This window comes from Prionailurus viverrinus, unplaced genomic scaffold (genome assembly GCF_022837055.1).
Source record: "Prionailurus viverrinus isolate Anna unplaced genomic scaffold, UM_Priviv_1.0 scaffold_49, whole genome shotgun sequence".
NCBI lineage: Eukaryota > Metazoa > Chordata > Mammalia > Carnivora > Felidae > Prionailurus > Prionailurus viverrinus.
The window spans coordinates 1,194,773-1,212,396 of NW_025927612.1; the positions used below are offsets into that span (position 1 = coordinate 1,194,773).

At 57.0% G+C, this 17,624-nt stretch overlaps 1 protein-coding gene across 1 annotated transcript; it reads left to right on the top strand.

Moving 5' to 3' along the window:
- Positions 1-4,957: 4,957 nt before the first annotated feature.
- On the top strand, positions 4,958-17,351 carry LOC125159272 (long-wave-sensitive opsin 1). The gene is made up of 6 exons (XM_047847410.1): positions 4,958-5,069; positions 9,432-9,728; positions 11,972-12,140; positions 13,129-13,294; positions 14,445-14,684; positions 17,143-17,351. Exons 1-6 carry the CDS (start codon positions 4,958-4,960, stop codon positions 17,251-17,253), a joined length of 1,095 nt encoding a protein of 364 aa, XP_047703366.1. The 3' UTR covers positions 17,254-17,351.
- Positions 17,352-17,624: the final 273 nt, after the last annotated feature.

The window sequence follows — 17,624 nt, forward strand, 5'->3', positions numbered from 1 at the left end:
AGAGAGAGAGAGAGAGAGAGCGCAATCGGGGGAGAAGCAGAGAGAGAAGGGAGAGAGAGAATCCCAAGCAGGCTCTGCACTGTCAGCACGGAGCCTGACGTGGGGCTCAAACTCATGAACCATGAGATGATGCCCCGAGACAAAATCAAGAGACGGACGTTTGACTGCCTGAGCCCCCCCAGCGCCCGGGCGATGGCCCCTTTTGTTCCTCATATTGGCCGTTCACGCCTGCAATCCTGATGCTCACGGCCTCCCTCCTCCAGGCAACCCCCCACCGCCTGTGGCCCCGACTTCTCCGCCGAGGACGACTCTATTGTCTAGTTGCTCAGGCCCCAAACTTTGGACTTGGCCTTGACTCCTCCCTTTCTCCAACTGCTGCCACCTGTGCCACCAGGAGATTCTGTCGGCTCTGCCTGCAAACTCTATCCAGAGTCGGACATTCCTCACCACCCTGCTGGCCTGTCCCTGGTGAGCCATCACCATCTCTCACCTGGACCACCAAAGTGCTTCTCACCCGATCTCCCTGCTTCGGCCTGGGCCCCACCCGTCTCGAAGCAGCAGCCAAGTCACGCCAGGTCACCTTTCCCTCAAAATCATGCAATGCTCCCCATTTCGTTTACAGTGAAAGCTAACACATGCCCTGGCCCCCATCCCCTCTCTGACGTTTCTTCTTCCTAGTCTCCACTCCCTGATGCTGCTCCTGCCACCCTGGTCTCCTTGGTGTTCCCCTGAGCATGCCAGGCATGCCCCCGCCCCCAGGGCCTTTGCACTTACTTCCTGGTTCTCTCCTGGGATGCCTTCCTCAGATCTCTACATGGCTCCTTCCCTCCCTCCTTTGAGTCCTGGCTCACATAGGCCTTTCTCAGAGAGGCCCACCTGATGCCCTATTAAAATGGCCATCTGTTCCCTTCCGCTCTTGGCATGTCTGTATCCTGTTTTCCTTTCCCTGTTCTCCAACCTACTCATCACAGCTTACGCATTATAGCTGGCGTCCATGTTCCCCGCCCCCACTGGACAAGCAGCTGCAAAGGGCAGGGGTCTCCCGACTGGTCTGCGCACTGGGGCGCCGAACAGCGCCGGCCTCAACAGGTGCTTGGCGAGTAGCTGTGGAATGAATCGTGGACTGAGTTTTCTGTACCACATACTGTGCTAGAGCTTTTCAAAAGGATGACGTCCTTTAAGCCTCACAGCAAGTGAATGTCATCCCCATGGCCCTGATGAGGACACGTGCTCTGGAGACGCTGACTGACTTGCTCAAGGTCACAGGGGGCAGGCGTGGCAGCGCTCCAGGAGGCCCGCAGCAGATGGGGCGAGATTACGGGACTGAGCTGAGGAGCATGGGGATCGGACCGAGAGGGGGACACGGGCAGTATGGGGAGTCGGTTGGCTGGAGGGGGGAGAAAATCTGATCGCTGTCGGGTTCCGAGGCGAGCGGTTCAGGAAGTCACGCGACCGTCTCAGGAATGGGGAAACAGCCCAGCCCCTGCCTTTGGCCTTTATACACATGGTGCACGTTTAGGGGTCTCTGACGAAGCATGTCAACATCTTCGAAAGCCGAAGGCAGGGGATGTGCCTTGAAAACGCCATGCCAAGTGAGATAAGCTAGACACAAAAGGGCAGGTACCTGACGATTCCACCCCAGTGAGGTGCGCGAACTAGGCAAACTGACAGATGCGGAACACAGGATGGCGGGTGCCGGAGGAGCGACGTCTGATGGGGATGGGGCTGCGTTTCCGGGGGTGGACGGTGGGGACGTGGGTGTGCCGTACACTTAAAAACGGTTCGGATGGTGACTTGGATGTTCTATTTTATCGCACGCGCACACAAAAGCCCAAGACAACGGCCGAGTGGTTGCTCGCTCCGTCCCTTTGGCAGCCTGTGGCTGCTAATGACAAAGCCGCTGGCCCGCCGGCCAGAGCCAGGAACCGCATCAAGGTGACAGCCGGCTCCCGGGGCTCCTAATCGGCACCCCCGCGCGGCATCACTTCAGAGTAGTCGGATTAGCGACGGGGCCGACACCTCCTCCTCCGGCCTGGCCGGGCGGCCCCAGCTGGCAGCGAGGGCGCCGTAAGTGGGGCAGGGTGGAGGCTGCGGCAAGGCGGCATGCCCGGCCTGGCCAAACGGTCCCATTTTCTGGAAGCACGTTAGTCCAGTGGGCGCTGGGGCGGGGGGCAATGAACCGAAAGCCCACAGTGGTCAAGGTCGCCACCCACCCACTTCTGCTGCTTTTCACACCCATTTTCGCCCAAGCCCTCCCTCTCCAGGGCCCCTCCCCTTTCATCCACCCTGTGCCAGAGCGTGGGACCCAGACTGGGCCTCGGGTGGCACACGTGGGCGCCCAGGTGCCGGGTGACTTTCCAGGCCAGTAATCTGCTTTAGGCTAAAATGAGACTTGATCTTCTGTTAGCCCTAATCATCAATTAGCATCCCACTCTGCAGAGACCGCGACAGACTCATGGCCATCTCCCCCTTCTCTTCCCTCTGTCCCCTCCCCTCTCCTTCCCCGGCGTCTTGGGGCAGACCCAGGACTGAGCTCAGTCATGAGTGTGATGCCAGACAAGTGGGCTGAGCAAGCAGTGAGCTGGAGGTTCCCCCACATGACCTGCTCCGCCTCTGCCAGACCCCCCCGAGGTGGCACTTCGCCTCCCAAACAACGTGGTAGCCTCAGAGGTCCATGACAGCCCTTTAGAAAGAAGGTGCACCTGGCCTGAGAGGGCAGGGCTGCCCCATCCGAGACCACCCTGCCGGTCCCCGATGATGCTGGGAAGAGGCGATCCTGTGTCCAGTGCTCCAAAGGGGCCAGGTCGGGCGGGTGACCTCACAGGAGGCCCGCTTTTAGTTCTGACAATCCCGGAGGCTCTGATTCTTTGACCCTTGTGGGGACAGACAGATAAAGCTCCCTGGGACCCAGGAGGAGGGAAAAGTATAAACTTGGAAGTCACAAAAACTTGGGGTTGGGTTCTAGGGATCCGACCTTGTTGCATCAAGCTACGTTGTGAGGTCCACGCGTCACGGGGCCACTTGAACATGCGACATTCATGTTACCAGCCCCTGCTTTCCATTCTTTTGCGTGTGCGCCCAGCGACGGGACTGCTGGACCACGTGGCAATGCCTCGTTGCATTTTTTTGAGGGATTGCCAGACTGTTTTCCACAGCGGCTACACCAATACAGTCTACTTTTGGAATCTTTTCATCACCCCCAAAAGAACCCGTTCCCACGAGCAGTCACTCCCCACTGCCCCCGGCCACTGGCATCCACCCGTCGTGTTCGGCCTCCGCAGATTTGCCCGTTCTGGACATTTCCCGTCCGTGAAATCATGCACCATTCGGGTTTCTGTGTCCGGCTGCTCTCACTCCACCCCGCCCTCCAGGTCCTGTTGTGGCAGGTCCTGTTGTGGCAGGTCCTGTTGTGGCAGGGGTCAGAACCGCATTCCTCGTTCCAGCCGAGTCGCTGCCGTCGCCCGGACAGACCGCATTCTGTGTGTCCGTTCACCTGTTGACACCCCTTTCGACCGTTTCTACCTGTTCACCTGTTGGGATTAGTGTTGCTGTGAGTGGTCCTGGACAGGTTTTTGTGTGGGCATGTGGCTTCAATTCTCTTGAGTAGACACCTAGGGGTGTAAATACTGGGTGCACTTTCTCCTGCCCTTGGACAACGAGCCCAGCTTTCCAGGCCGCCAGGGGGCCCTGGCAAGACGGCGGTCAGGACCCGTTCCTTCGATTCCACACAGAGCCCCTGGCCTGGCACCCGGCGCGTGGCAGGCCCGGACCGGTGCCGGGAGCCATTCCCACTGCGGGTGGCCGCACGGGGCGGCACAGACGTCCAGCCATGTTACCGGGAGCCTCCGCCTGGGGTGCTGACGAGTCACGGCCCCGAGAGCAGGGGAGTGAGGTCGCACGCCCGTGGCTTGGCTTTACTGAGCTTCAGGCCGGCCCCAAGGAGGTGATGAAGACAGCTGACCTTCGGGAGAGAGGAGCTGGCAGGACCCAGGAGAGAGGGTGTGCACCCCTGCGGAGGGGGGCGGGGGTGGGGCTGCAGAATTAGGCGATCCGCCTGCAGTCGGAACGCTGCCAAGTCCGGGCCGCAGCCAGATTGTAGTGGGCCAAGAGGGACAGAGGAGGCAGCCCGTCTGGAACACTCGGTTGAGAGGCTTGCTTTTGAAGGCAAGCCTACAGGGAGGTGTCGTCAGGAGCAGTCCAGGGAAGGGTCATGGACTCAGGGACAAGGAGACCCGAGCTGGTGGAACCTGAGTGCCTGTGGGCACCTTCAGGTGCTGCGGGAAGGCCACCGGAAGGGCCTGGACGAGCTCCCCGGTGACCGCAGGGGCCGTGGGCTCCTGGGAAGCAAAAGGGAGCAGGGGAGCCCCACCCCAGGCCTGTCTTTCCCTTCCTGGGGGAGGGCCCCCCGCCAGCACCACTTGCGACCATGCGGGCCCACCAAGATGGCCCGACCCTCGAGGAGGCTGCGTTTCAGCCGCGGCAAAGTCTCCCGGCCCCCCGCCCCCCCCCCCCCCCGGGGCTCTGAGGAGAACCACGCGGCAACGGCGGGTCTGGGCCTCGGACCGCTTCCTTAACCCACACATCAATGTGGAAAGGCCGACACTAGGGCCCAGCTGGCCTAAGCGCGAGCACCGCACAGTAGGGAGGAAAGCGCACGTAAACACCAGCGAGGGCCCGTGGCAGCTCCTGCAGCCGCCTTAGCAGGCGGGGGACTCCGAGTGGGTTCCCAGAAAAGCCTCTGAGCCGCCCTCGCAGGCTCACCTTAGGAGCCAGGAGGCAGGGGGTGGGGGAGGAGGAGGTCTAAGTCCCGGGCCCAATTAAGAGATCAGGTGGGGAAGGGTTTGGGAGCTTCTAAGGTGAGGAAGCCCCGGCTGATCCCGCGGGCTGCTATAAAGCGCCGTGACCCCCCAAGCAGTGCCAGGGCTGGCAGGCACTGGGGACAGGGCTTTCCGGAGCCATGACCCAGCGGTGGGGCCCCCAGAGGCTTGCAGGCGGGCAGCCGCACGCCGGCTTGGAGGACAGCACCCGGGCGAGCATCTTCACCTACACCAACAGCAACGCCACCAGAGGTGAGCAAGCGGGCGCCGTGGAGGCTGGACAGCCCTCCAGGGACACCAGGCCCGAGTGGCCATGCGGAGGGCTGCTGGCCACCCACCCGCCAGGAAAGCTCTCTTCCACACACGTCAGCAGCGGCCGAGGTGGTCCTTCTCCCTTCACCTTCATGATGCCATGAATTGGGGGGGGGGGGGGGCGGTCCTTTCTGAACACAAAAGGACACCGTAATATGCAACTTGCCTTTCCAAACCACACAGGCTTCCCAGACCTTTTGCGAACCGCTGTCCCGGGAATGCTCATTGACTCTTTCCTTGCAGTCCCGTGCCGCTAGTAAGCACCCGTTACGTTCAGTTCTGGCGTGTCTCTCTGACCGCACTGCCCTGGCTTCCTGGGGAAGAAGCCGGCTCGGACTCAGTTTTGCATCTCCTGAAGCCAAAAGGAGGCAAACATGAGGTGGCCCGGAGGAGGGTAGGTGCCTTCTCCAACCTCAGGGTCGGAAGAGACGGGAGTAGCCGTCCTGTCCAACTCTGCCCCCGGGGCCTGCAGACTTCGGCTGCACGTTCTTGGGGAGGCGACTCGCTTGGCTCCCAGGGCAGCCTTTCCGCTGGAAGGTGTCCCAGGAGAAAGGGCTCGGGCCCAACAGACACCTGAAACGTCCGCGGAGGCGGCCCGAGTTATGCCCGGGAAGTGCGCCAGTCCGAACGCTTTTCGTGCAAGCCTTGCAAAGAACTGAGGACGTTAGTGACCCCCTGCCCCTGGCCCCCCTTCCCCAGTCCCTCCTCCAAACCAAAGACCACCCCATCTGTTCCTTCAAGGACGTCTCAGGTGCCATGGTTTCCAGAAGCCACGCCAGCTCCCTGACAGCCAGGGTTCCCAGGCCAAACTAATTGAGAACCCTCAAGTTTGCCCTGACCTGATCGTTCTGTCAAAATGTCCTTGGTGGCGACACAACAGGGCCCTCCCTGGAGGCCCCTGGGCCTTCACTGATGCCTGAGATTCCTTTTTGTACATTTTCCCCCGCAAAATTCAAGTATCTAGCAAAGTGGACCCACCCCTGCTGATTCCTGGAAGCAGATCTAAGACATGACATCATTCCGTCTGTAAATCTTCAGTATGCACCTGTAAGAGGAAAGGACTCTAAAACATAAACACAATGCCACTGTCACACCTATAAGGTAACATTGCCTTGATATTATTGAATCTCTTAACCAGTGTTGAACAAAAGGTCGTACTTTTTTTTTTTCACCTTGCTTGAATCAGGGCTCCGATAAGGTCCACACGTTCAGATCGATCATTATCTCTTTTTGTCCTCTTTGAAGTCAGGGGCTCCCTCTCTACCTCCTTGTAATTTATTTGTTCAAGGGAATGGGTCGTCTGTCCCCGGACCCCTCCACTTTGGACTTGCTGATGGTCTCCCGTGTGTGGCTTCTCATGCCCCTTCCCATCTTGTTCATCATTATGTGTCTGTAAATTGGTAGTTGATCTGAAGATCTGCTTGGAGGCCAGTTGGATCTGTTTTGTGTTTGGTTGGATCTCCTCACCATCAGGAGGGTGCCCCTTTTTCTGGGGTGTTGGCAGCTGCTGAACTCGATGCTTGGACCCACGAAACTGCTGGGGGTTGCAAAATGGTGACATTCTGACTTCCTCACCCTGTCTTCATCTATTAGCTGGAGTCCTTGGATAGACTGAAACATTCCCTCTTCTACTCTTGGCTTCCCCAGGGACACAGAGTGTATGGGAAAGGCAGAAGAAATGCTTCTTCTTTCCTTTTATTTCTCCCACTCCAAAGTAATGACTTGGTTTCCCAGTGGAGCCAGTTGGGTTTGACCTCTGGGTCTCCTTTCTCTCCCACTAAGTATCCTGTTCTCAAGGGCCTTGGGTAGAAGAATTAGAATATGATTCAATTACACATTTGCTTTTTATCACACACACTCACAATGGTCTCAGAGTAATGACACCGACACCGCCATCAACAACATGCGTACCCAAAACTCAACATTTGGACAGGTCTTTTCGTCCTTAGGGTCTATGCCACCAGGTTCGAATAGTCAAACTAGTGCCCTTCCAAGTCGTTTAGAACAGTCCCTCTCTGTGTGATTATGCCTCTGAGTGGATATGCATTTAGGTTCATTTGTTTTATTTTTGATTTTCAGGGATTGCTTTTTAAATTTTAATGTTGTTTTAAAATCGTGTAATAAAATATTCACAAGGTTCCGAATTAAAATCTAGAGAAGAAGGTATATTCACAGAAATCTTGCTTCCTCGCCTGCCCCCACACCCAATTCACTCCCTCCATGAATTTCTTCAGAACACCTTCCCCCCGGGAGTTGACAGTGATACCCTTGTGGTGCCCACTTCTTTATGAAGTTGGTCCTGGAGAGTTCAGAAGAGAGGGGCAGGCTGGGACATGGGCTCTGCTTGCCGCTGCTAGAGGACCCTCCCCCGTGACCTCCCACATTCGGAGCAGTCCATCCCCTCCCCCACTGTGCACAGCCCCGTCCCTCTTGTCCCTGCCCTGTCCAATTTGGATTCGGTGGACTGTCCGGGAAGGATGCTCTGGCTGCTTCGTTTTGAAATTGTTCAAAAGCTGGAGCGTTCTGTATACCTCCCAGTCCCAGCTGCTGTTCTCGGACTAACCCGCTGTAGTTTCTGGGCAAGACCCGTTGGCAATTCGGGGTCCTCTGTTCTCCCGTCTATCAGCAGCCTCGTGGTTTCCCTCCGCTTCCTTCTGTACAGAAACTGATAGCACGCGGGCCTTCGGTAGTCAGAGGTCTGTCCCCAGGGGGCCTGTGCCACCTAGCATGGCTGTGGGCATTGCTGATGGGTTTCCAGGAGCTCCCCGTGAAAGCAATGAACAAAGCTCACGCACAGGGTGCTGGAACATCACGGGTGCTGTGGGGTCTGGTTGTGCTGGGGGCGATTGGCATCTACCCCAGCCCTCCTAGCCAGGGGACCCAAGAAAGCCCTACTCTTCTAAAAGTAGTTCGAGCTGGGATTTTGTGGCACACAACTGAAGTGTCCTGGTAAATGTGGGGACTCTGCGTGGATGCTTTCCTGGGCGCCATAAGGCTTTGGTACATGGCGGCAGGCACTGGCATATCATCCCTTTAAGTATTTTGCCAAAAATGATGGTGGTAAAAAAGGTCCTTCAGCACGACAGGTGTAGAGCCGCTGCGTTGTAATAAAGGGGAGTTACCCTTCCTTTTCGTTGCGTGTGTGTTTCGTAGGGTGGCTGTAACAGCACCACACGCTGAGTGGCTCACACAAGAGAAACTCCTTGGCTCACGAGGAGTCTGAGGTCCGGGCGTGGGCCGGGTTGGCTCCTTCCGGCGACTCCGAGGGAGAGTCCACTCCGGGCCTCTCCTCCGGTTTCTGGCTCTTCCCAGCCATCTGCGGTGCTGCTCGGCCTGTGGAAGCATCGCCCGGATCTCGGCCTTGATCTTCACGTGACCTTCTCCCCGTGTGCATGTCTCTGTGTCCAAACTACCCCTTTTCGTGAGGACCCAGTCCTACGGGATTGGGGCCCGCGCTAATGACTGCACGGTAACTTGATCATCTCTGTGCAGACCCCGTCTCCAAATAAGGTCCCCTCCACAGGTCCTGGGGGTTACGACCCCGACATGTCGTTCTCATGGGGGGACACAACTCAACCCAGAACTCATTCATTCCTCCATTCTCTGAGCACTGACTGTGCGTTGAACCTGCCACATGGGATACGACGAGACGTGCATATGGGTGGCTCCAGTACAGTGTAGGATGTCACACAGGTACACTGAGGTGGCGGTCCCAAGGGGCTGAGTTGACACTCGGCTTAGGAATCCAGAAAGGCTTCCGGGAAGCAAGGCCATCCGAGCTGGGCTTTACGGTATGGGAGAGAAGAGGACTGCAGTGCAGGGGAGAATGTGAGCAAAGGTCCCATGACAGAGAGGCATGGAGCAGTCACGGGAAGCAGCGCGGCGGGTGCAGGGGTTTGAGGGAGCAGAGGCCTGCCCACGGCACCCCAGAGGGCCAGCCCGCATACGGGGGTGGCAAATCGGATGGGGGGTGATACCCGGCATAGCTGGTGAGGAGTTTGGCTTTGTTAAGTTCAAGGATGCCTGTCTGTCGGGCCGCGGCCTCTGGCGTGAGACACGGATGCCTCACAACATCCGTGAGGTTCCAGCACTCCGTGCCATCACGACAACACGGAAGGTTGTTCGCAGGCGGGCCAAGCTAGAGGGAAAGAGCTGGTTGCAAAGGCAAGGGTAGCGGGCAGGAGGGCAGGAGGGTTGACGCGACGCTCTGACGAGGAAGGGAGGGTGGGGCGGGCACAGCTGTGCAGTCGGGTAACGCCGATGCCCAGCTCCTCTCCCCGCGCTGTACCTCCTGCCTTCTAGGCCCCTTTGAAGGTCCCAATTACCACATCGCGCCGCGATGGGTGTACCACGTCACCAGCGCCTGGATGATCTTCGTGGTCATTGCGTCCGTCTTCACTAATGGGCTTGTGCTGGCAGCCACCATGAAGTTCAAGAAGCTGCGCCACCCTCTGAACTGGATCCTGGTGAATTTGGCGGTGGCTGACCTGGCGGAGACCATCATCGCCAGCACCATCAGCGTCGTGAACCAGATCTACGGCTACTTTGTGCTGGGCCACCCCATGTGTGTCCTGGAAGGCTACACTGTCTCCTTGTGTGGTAAGCTAGCCAGGGCCCCGGGCTCCGGGAAGACCCAGCCTGCCGTGTGTAAAGGAAACATTCACACGGCACCCCCCGGGTGTGCCCATGGTGTGCATTTGAAGGGAGACAGTCCTGTAGGGGAACCTGGGCCAGGGTCATCGTGGGGGGGGGGGTTGCAGACCAACAAGTGGACATCCAGAGTGCCTACCCTGAGACAGGCCGGTCTAGGGCCATGCAGCTGGCATAGGAGGAGACGGACAATCCCAGAACAATGTGGGAAGGAGGGCTCCGGGTCACCCCAAACAGAAGTTCCACTCAAACTGGGGATGTGTGTTCTTTCAGCTCACCTGTGTTGGCTTTTCCCAGAGAAAGCAGTGCTTCCCGTTAGAGCTTTTGAGATCCTGAAACTATATCTCAGACCCCAGTCCCCATCACTCACATCTCTGTGGGCCTGGGCCCTGCTCAGGTCAACCTTGGCAGAGAAGAACCCATGTGGGGGGCACCAGGAGCATACGATCCCTTCCCCGAGGCACTCCCGAGTCCCAGAAAGAGGGGTCCCTATCCCAGATAGCGAGCACAGGGCGCCATCCGCCCCCTCAGAGGACCGTGTGCAGGAGGAGACGAGGGAGCACCCGGACGTTGAGTCAGCAAGATGAGAAGGGAGCTGGGCCGAGGTGGCCAAGGAGAGCAGGGTGCAGGCGGCAGCTGGGTGGGCAGAGGACAGGTGAGCATTGGCCGGTGGCCGAGCGGACTATGAGGCCAGGCACACGCAGGGGCGCGGACTTGATTCTGGGAGGCGGAGGCTGGCGGGAGAGACCCGGGAAGAGGCTGAGTGAGAGAGCAAAGGCCGTGCCCGCAGGAGCACGAGGGAGCTACCCCTCCCGCAGGGCCGAGGGCTCTAGGCTGGCCTGCCTCCGGGCCCCCAGCCGTCACACCACTGCTCTTCCATTTTAAGTTTCCCAGGACCATGGGGTCTCCAATCCTGGGTCCTGAGCACCCACATCTAACTCGGGTTCATCCAACTGCCACCTAAATTGGTCTCCAATTCAGATTCTGAGAGGTGGACATGAAGAGGAGGAAAAAAAAAAAAAAAGACGCTAGGACAGCCAGGGCCTGGGGAAGGCAGGGGGACCCTGGCTGCAGGTTTGAATTGCTACTGCGCATCAGTGAAATGGGGGCAGGACACGGGGGCAAGACTGAAATGAGCAGATCGGCCCCTCATATCCCTGTGAGGTAGGTGCCAACACGAGGCCCACACACTGTACAGGGCAGGATGCCGCCCCCCCCCCATATCTAACTGCCCCTCATTTTACAGATGATGGCCCAGTGCTCTCCCAAAGGTATAGAACGGCAGTGACCAGGGAAAGCCTGCGGACCCCTCCTCAGAAGAATGTTTGCCAACGTGCACAATAAGATCCATAGAACTACAAAGGAGTCCCATGATACCGAAATATAGTGATCAAAGTATTAAATATTAATGAGTGACATAGTCCTTCACTAAAATTATGAGTAAATGCATTTTTTAGAAGTATTGATGACACCATTCTTTATTAAAGTATCAAATAACCGGATCTGGCCCGACAGCCACTGAAATTTCAAAGTGGTAATGAATATGGTGATATAGGGAAGTGTCTGCTGCCTCTGTAAAGTGACCAAGTCTCAGGCACTGCTAATGCTGCCATGCTCATAATGGAAGGCGATGCCTAGGGTCCATTAGAGTTTTTAGTGGAAAAAAGCTGTCCTTTTTCCCGCCCCAGTTAATGGAGCCCTAAACTCTGCCCACAGACCTCCAGTGTCTAAGCAGGGCATGGAGACATGATCTCCACCTGCCGGGGGGAGGGCAGCGGTGGGAAATCTGGAAGCCTAGGTGAGCGTGCATGTGGGCCGAAGGGCCACAGGTCACCAGACACGTCCCGTTTCCTTGCCCTTGGCTGGGACCACAGCACCTCAGTGTGGTCACGTGGGTGCATGCATGGCCATCGGGAGTCGTGTCTGCATCCGAAGAAAGGCTGGTGGCCAACTAGGAGGAAGACAGGAATCAGGGTGCTAGAGGCCCAAGAGGAAAGAATGGGGAAAGAGGGTGTCAGACAAATTGACCAAGAGGCCCACTGGCCCCTGGAGCTGAACACACTTTTTGGAGAATTAGGTTTTTCACATGGGTGGGGAGGAATGTCTCTTGATCCTAAAAGCTGTCGGCTGGTATGGGTGGAAGAAGAGATGTTGGAGGCTCAAAGCCCTCATCTGTCTGCTCTCCCCTGCAGGGATCACGGGTCTCTGGTCCCTGGCCATCATTTCCTGGGAGAGGTGGCTGGTAGTCTGCAAGCCCTTTGGCAATGTGAGATTTGATGCCAAGCTAGCCATCGCGGGCATTGCCTTCTCCTGGATCTGGGCCGCTGTGTGGACAGCCCCGCCCATCTTTGGCTGGAGCAGGTAAGGAGGCCAGTATGTCAGGCATGCAGCTCATTTAGGACAGACGGTGAAGGACAGCGGGGAGGGTCAGGCGCATGACTCCATTTGTAACCGTGGGGTCAGTCGCTTCCTGTTTCTGGGCCTCCACGGCCCCATGACTAAAGTGAGGATGGACCCGATGTCCCTGTGACCCCCTTTGAGGGCGCGGTGCCTATGAACATATAAATCTGCCTGGCTCCGACATGGAAATAGGTCCTGTGATCTCTGAGCCTCTGGAAAGGTCTGTTTCTGCCAAACATGAACAGCTCATGGGTGCACACGGAGAAAGGCGACAAGCTCAAGCCACAGGAGCAGCTATAAGTGAAAGCAGGGCCGTCTCACCCACTCTGCCCTAGGCCTACATCTCGCACATTCTCAGGGGCCTCCCTTTCAGAGGCTTCTTGGGTTGTAGGTACACCTGGGCCCATAGGTCATTTGTGTCTTGGCCAGGCTGCTTCTTTGCGGGCTCAGATGCTATGTGTATTTTACCACAATAAAAACACAAGGGGCTATAAGACCAGTGAAAACGTTCTGGAACTAGACAGAGGTGGTGGTTGCACAATACTGTGAAGGTGCTGTCAGATTGAATGGCTTGCTTCAAAAATGGTTGGTGAGGGGCACCTGGGTGGCTCTGTCAGTTAAGTGATCTCGGCTCAGGTCATGATCTCACGGTTCATGAGATTGAGCCCCACGTCGGGCTCCATGCTGATAGTGCAGAGCCTACTTGGGATTCTCTCTCTCCCTCTCTCTCTGTCCCTGCCCTGCTCATGAACACACACACAATCTCTCTCTGTCTCTCCAATAATAATTAAATAAACTTCAAAAAAAAAAGGTGAATTCATGCAATGTAAATTTTACCTTAATTAAAACAAGCCACCAATCGTCCTCCCCAAGTCAGTGGCATGCCTGGACTGGGGGGCCCCAGGGTGCCCTGCCTGCATCAGGACAGGCTGCCAGCCCTTCTCTCCAGGTACTGGCCCCACGGCCTGAAGACATCATGCGGGCCCGATGTGTTCAGTGGCAGCTCGTACCCTGGCGTGCAGTCCTACATGATCGTCCTCATGATCACGTGCTGCATCATCCCCCTCAGCGTCATCGTGCTCTGCTACCTCCAAGTGTGGCTGGCCATCCGAGCGGTGAGCCCCCGAACTCTCCTGGCTCTACCCCCTGCCGATAGGATCGTGGGAGCCAAGGACACTTAGGCTGGGACAGAGAATCTCTCTCCTGCCCTCAAAGCAGGCCTGAATCCTCCAATTCCTTTGGGGCTGCGCCTGCAGTCCTGGCTCCCTTGTCCTTGTCCCTACACGATGCGAAGGGACCGTGCATGAAGCAACTTCATGCTCCCAATAAGGGAGCACAGCCGCATTTCTTCCGTGACCCGGGACCGTCCTCCCCTGGGTAGAAAGCCTGCCTTTCCCGGGGAGTGGAGAGCAGCCAGCCAGATCCGCAAGTGAACCCTGCAGATCAAAAGGTGCTTTTGAAAAGCTGCCACCAGAGTGACCTTGTCCCCTTCATGGGGCTGTGGGGCAGGCCAAGGAGTGGCTTTACGTGTGCCATGTGCCACCCAGACCTGCTCTCCACTGTCCTCACTGGGAAGTTGACCCCGTCCCCGGCCACCCCTACCCCCCTATGTAGGCAGCCCGAGTGAAGGCCACAGGCTCCCTGCCTTCAGCCTGCAGTGTGCCCCCACCCTGCTTCCTTCCCCAACCCTGCCTGCGGTCAGGGATCAGAAGCAACCTCGCCGGCTCCCACAGGTGTCCAACCATGGCTTGGGCCTTGTTAGCTCGGGGCTGTGTCCCTGCCCACAGCAGACAGTGTCCAGCCTCTGTGTCTTCCCCCGATCGGCCCCTCAGAGTCAACCATGGGGGGGCGGGCAGGAAACACGCTGATAAGGGACCAGGAGAGGCTAAGATGGCCTCCTTAGCTCCTTCCCAAACTCCTAATGGGAGCCAGGCTAAGCCAAGAGTTTGGAAGGCCCTTCAAGGCCATCTTTGACAGGGCAGGCTCTGTGTTACCTCAGAGCCTACACAAGCTCCATCAAGGCCAGCCCGGTCCAGCCTGAGCCAGGCTGCGGGATCACTCAGGTGGGAGCTGGCCGCTGGCCGCTGACCGGACCAAGGTGGGCCCATCTCCTCGTCTCCATGACTCCACGTCCCCTGGCTGCCTGTCTCTCACCGCCTCCCTGACTCACGGCCCAGGCAACGGCAACATGGAGCCCCCTGGATACAGAGCCCCGAAGGACTCTCCCACGCACCGTCCCCAGGCACGAATCTCTGTCTCCCCCAGGTGGCAAAGCAGCAAAAAGAATCCGAGTCCACTCAGAAGGCGGAGAAGGAGGTGACTCGCATGGTGATGGTCATGATCTTCGCCTACTGCGTCTGCTGGGGGCCCTACACTTTCTTTGCGTGCTTCGCCGCTGCCCACCCTGGCTACGCCTTCCACCCTCTGGTGGCCGCCCTGCCGGCCTACTTTGCCAAAAGTGCCACTATCTACAACCCCATCATCTATGTCTTTATGAACCGGCAGGTAAGTCACACCGTTGGCAGAGCAAACTAGGAATTTACCCCCGGAGAGCCCAGCGATGGCTCCCACCTGGAATCATGTCGAGGGGGTGCCCGTTAATGACCTCCAGGACAACGACCAGAGAAGGCTCAGCACATGACCTAGCCCCAGCCAGCCCTCCCTGTGGATCGTGTCGGAGTCTTGGCCCGGCACAGCGCAGTCGCGCACGTTGCTGCTCTCCCGTTCTGTCGGCCTCAGGGTTGTCCTGCCGCTCACACCCGAAGGAGTGCCCGAACGTGTCTGCGTTGACCCTGGCTGTGCCCTTCTCACTTTGATAGGCACAACTGTCCTTTCAGTCTTCATCTTTCCGTTTTTAAACCCTAACCCCAACAAGGACGCAGAGAGGCCCTTCTCGGCTGCACCCGCATGCGGCTTTTGTGACTTTGTGGGTTAGTTCGAGGGGGCCCACTGTGGTCCCGCCCGAAGTCTCACCAGACGGTAGCCGTCATGGGCCGGTATACTCAGCCTCAGCAGCAAATTGCCCGTGACTCCTAGATCCCCCGGGAGGTTACAGGTGACCGCTGAGGCTTACCATCTTCCAAGAACAATTTGGCTTCCTCTTCCTTGAATCCATCAAATCTACTTCACCGAGATGCAATGTGTGACTTGATGGTGACCAGAAAGGTCCAGGGGCCCTCGCAGGGGCCTGGCATCGTGCCAGACCCAGTCCCCATTCCTTCCAACTAGCTCTTCTGTCCCTTCCCCCCCCCCACCCCATGTCACAGTTGCTCCGAGGCCCCGCTCAGTCTGGCCTGGCCCTTGGCTCCCTGCAGAGTTCATTAAGCACACACTCTTTCTGTAATGTTCAGGCATTAAGTAGGACACAGTTGATCTCCTGGGACTCCACTGTTGGCAACTCAATACCTAGAGTGTCTTTGTATCCCTGACTCCTGTTTCCTGGTTCATGTGGGTCTCTTTTTAGGTCTGGCTTTTGCTTGTGGAACCCTAGGCTCTCTTGCCTTGTACTTGTTTACTTGAGTCTCCATTCTCCCCTCCCCAAACTGGCCCTCCTAGACAAGATGTCTGCACTTCTGGACATCTCCAGGCTTTTGAAGTTTGCTTTCACCCTCTCCGCATTGTTGTCCCTTCCTGTTGTGTCCTGAGACAATTATCTGTAATGGAGCTCACGAGGGCAGAGAACGTTGCTCTTTTTGTCCACTGCCGATCGCCCTGAGACAGTCTAGCGCACGGTGGACACTCAGTAGGTAGATGTCAAATGAATTCCTCAGCTAAGTCAATTCTCCCGTTCAGTTCACTTCTTGTGTTACTGATTTCTGTAATTATGTGTTTTATTTGTGAGGGTTTTGATGTTGGAGGGAGCTGGAGGTGGTCAAGAATAGGCCTAGAACATACAGGAGATGCCCCTAGTCTGCAGTCTCAAGGCATTGGGGTTATCCCAGTGATGATATGAGGTATAACTTGAGAAATGAATACGTTACAAATCTCTTTATAGGGGAAATGCACTGGGGCCCTCTTGGTGCCAGAAGATTCTCTTGGCTGTAGACATGAAGTAGTAGCTAGACTGTGGTCTCGTTAGACCACTAGTTAGTGCCTGCGTGGCCTCAGAATTGACGGGATAGAAACAAGATGACAGTCATATCCCTTTTCACTAAAATGCCTCTGAGTCTCTTCCCAGACATTCTGGAAATGGGTCGCCCTATGCATGGGCCCCTTAGCTGGCATCCTCTTTGGTCACTGTATAAGTTTCCTGGGGCTGCCATAACAAAGTACCACAAACTGGGGCGGGGGGGGGCTTAAAACAACAGAGATGTATTCTCTCCCAGTTCTGGAGGCCAGAAGTCCAGGGTCAAGGCGTGGGCAGGGTTGTTTCCTTCTGAGGGCTCTGAGGGCGAATCCGTTCCCGCCCGTCTCCTAGCCTCCGGTGGTGGCCAGCGATCCTTGGTGTCCCTTGGCTCCTAGACAAGTCACCCCGATCTCTGCCTTCACCTCCACGTGACCTTCTCTGAGTCTGTGTCCAAATTCCCTTCTCATAATGACACCAGTGGTTGGATTAGGGCCCACTCCACTCTAGCATGACTTCATGGCAATGTATATCTTCATCACATCTGCAAGGACTCTATTTCCAAATAAGGTCACATTCACAGGCTCTAGGGGTTAGTCCTTGAACGTAGCTTTGGAGAGGGGGGCGTGGTATTACAACTTGACGCACAATAGTCACCATCAGAGTCTAAATTCGATGGCTCAGATGAGCGAGCAGTCAGGAGCAGACCATCCCCATGTGCGAGTAATAACCTCAGGCCTGCTCCAGTCTCTGCACGGGACTCTGAATGGTAGCAGAGAAGGTGCTCAGTCATCAAGGTGCCCCCTCATGAATAGTCTCCTCAGAATTCCCCAAGAGCAACCTTTAGCACGGTACGCGGGCCCTTTCCGCTCTGCTGAGTAGCGCTTTCTGCCCCGCCAGTTTCGAAATTGCATCATGCAGCTTTTCGGGAAGAAGGTTGACGACGGCTCTGAACTCTCCAGCGCCTCCAGAACGGAGGCCTCATCTGTGTCTTCGGTGTCACCTGCATGAGTCCCTCCTGGCCGTGACAACAAAAAGGTCTGCTTCCTACCGGAAAACGTAAACCCTGTCCCACACACCGGCACTTTGGCCACCCCCCCCCCTTTGCCCCTTCTCCTCCATCCCTGGGAAATAAAAGTAGTTTCTCTTTGCCAAAAACAACAAAGTTGCAGAGGCTCCCGCTGCCGTCTGGGGACACCTGAGCCTCTGAGGGTTCGGTCGCGGGGTCACGAGAGGGCATGAGGGAGATAGAGACGAGAGCAGCACCATGGTTCAGGGGCTTTAATATTTCCCAAGCCTTGTGTCTGTAGACGGTACGGGAGGATCACGAAACGGAAACGCGAGGCGGGCTGGTGGCGATGGAGCCGGAAAGGGAGGTGAGG

Excerpts from the sequence above, each read along its gene's own strand:
- LOC125159272 (XM_047847410.1), top strand. The coding sequence starts at position 4,958 with ATGACCCAGCGGTGGGGCCCCCAGAGGCTTGCAGGCGGGCAGCCGCAC. Across the intron at positions 5,070-9,431 it reads CAACAGCAACGCCACCAGAG|GCCCCTTTGAAGGTCCCAAT; the intron begins GTGAGCAAGCGG and ends CCTGCCTTCTAG. Across the intron at positions 9,729-11,971 it reads CTACACTGTCTCCTTGTGTG|GGATCACGGGTCTCTGGTCC; the intron begins GTAAGCTAGCCA and ends TCTCCCCTGCAG.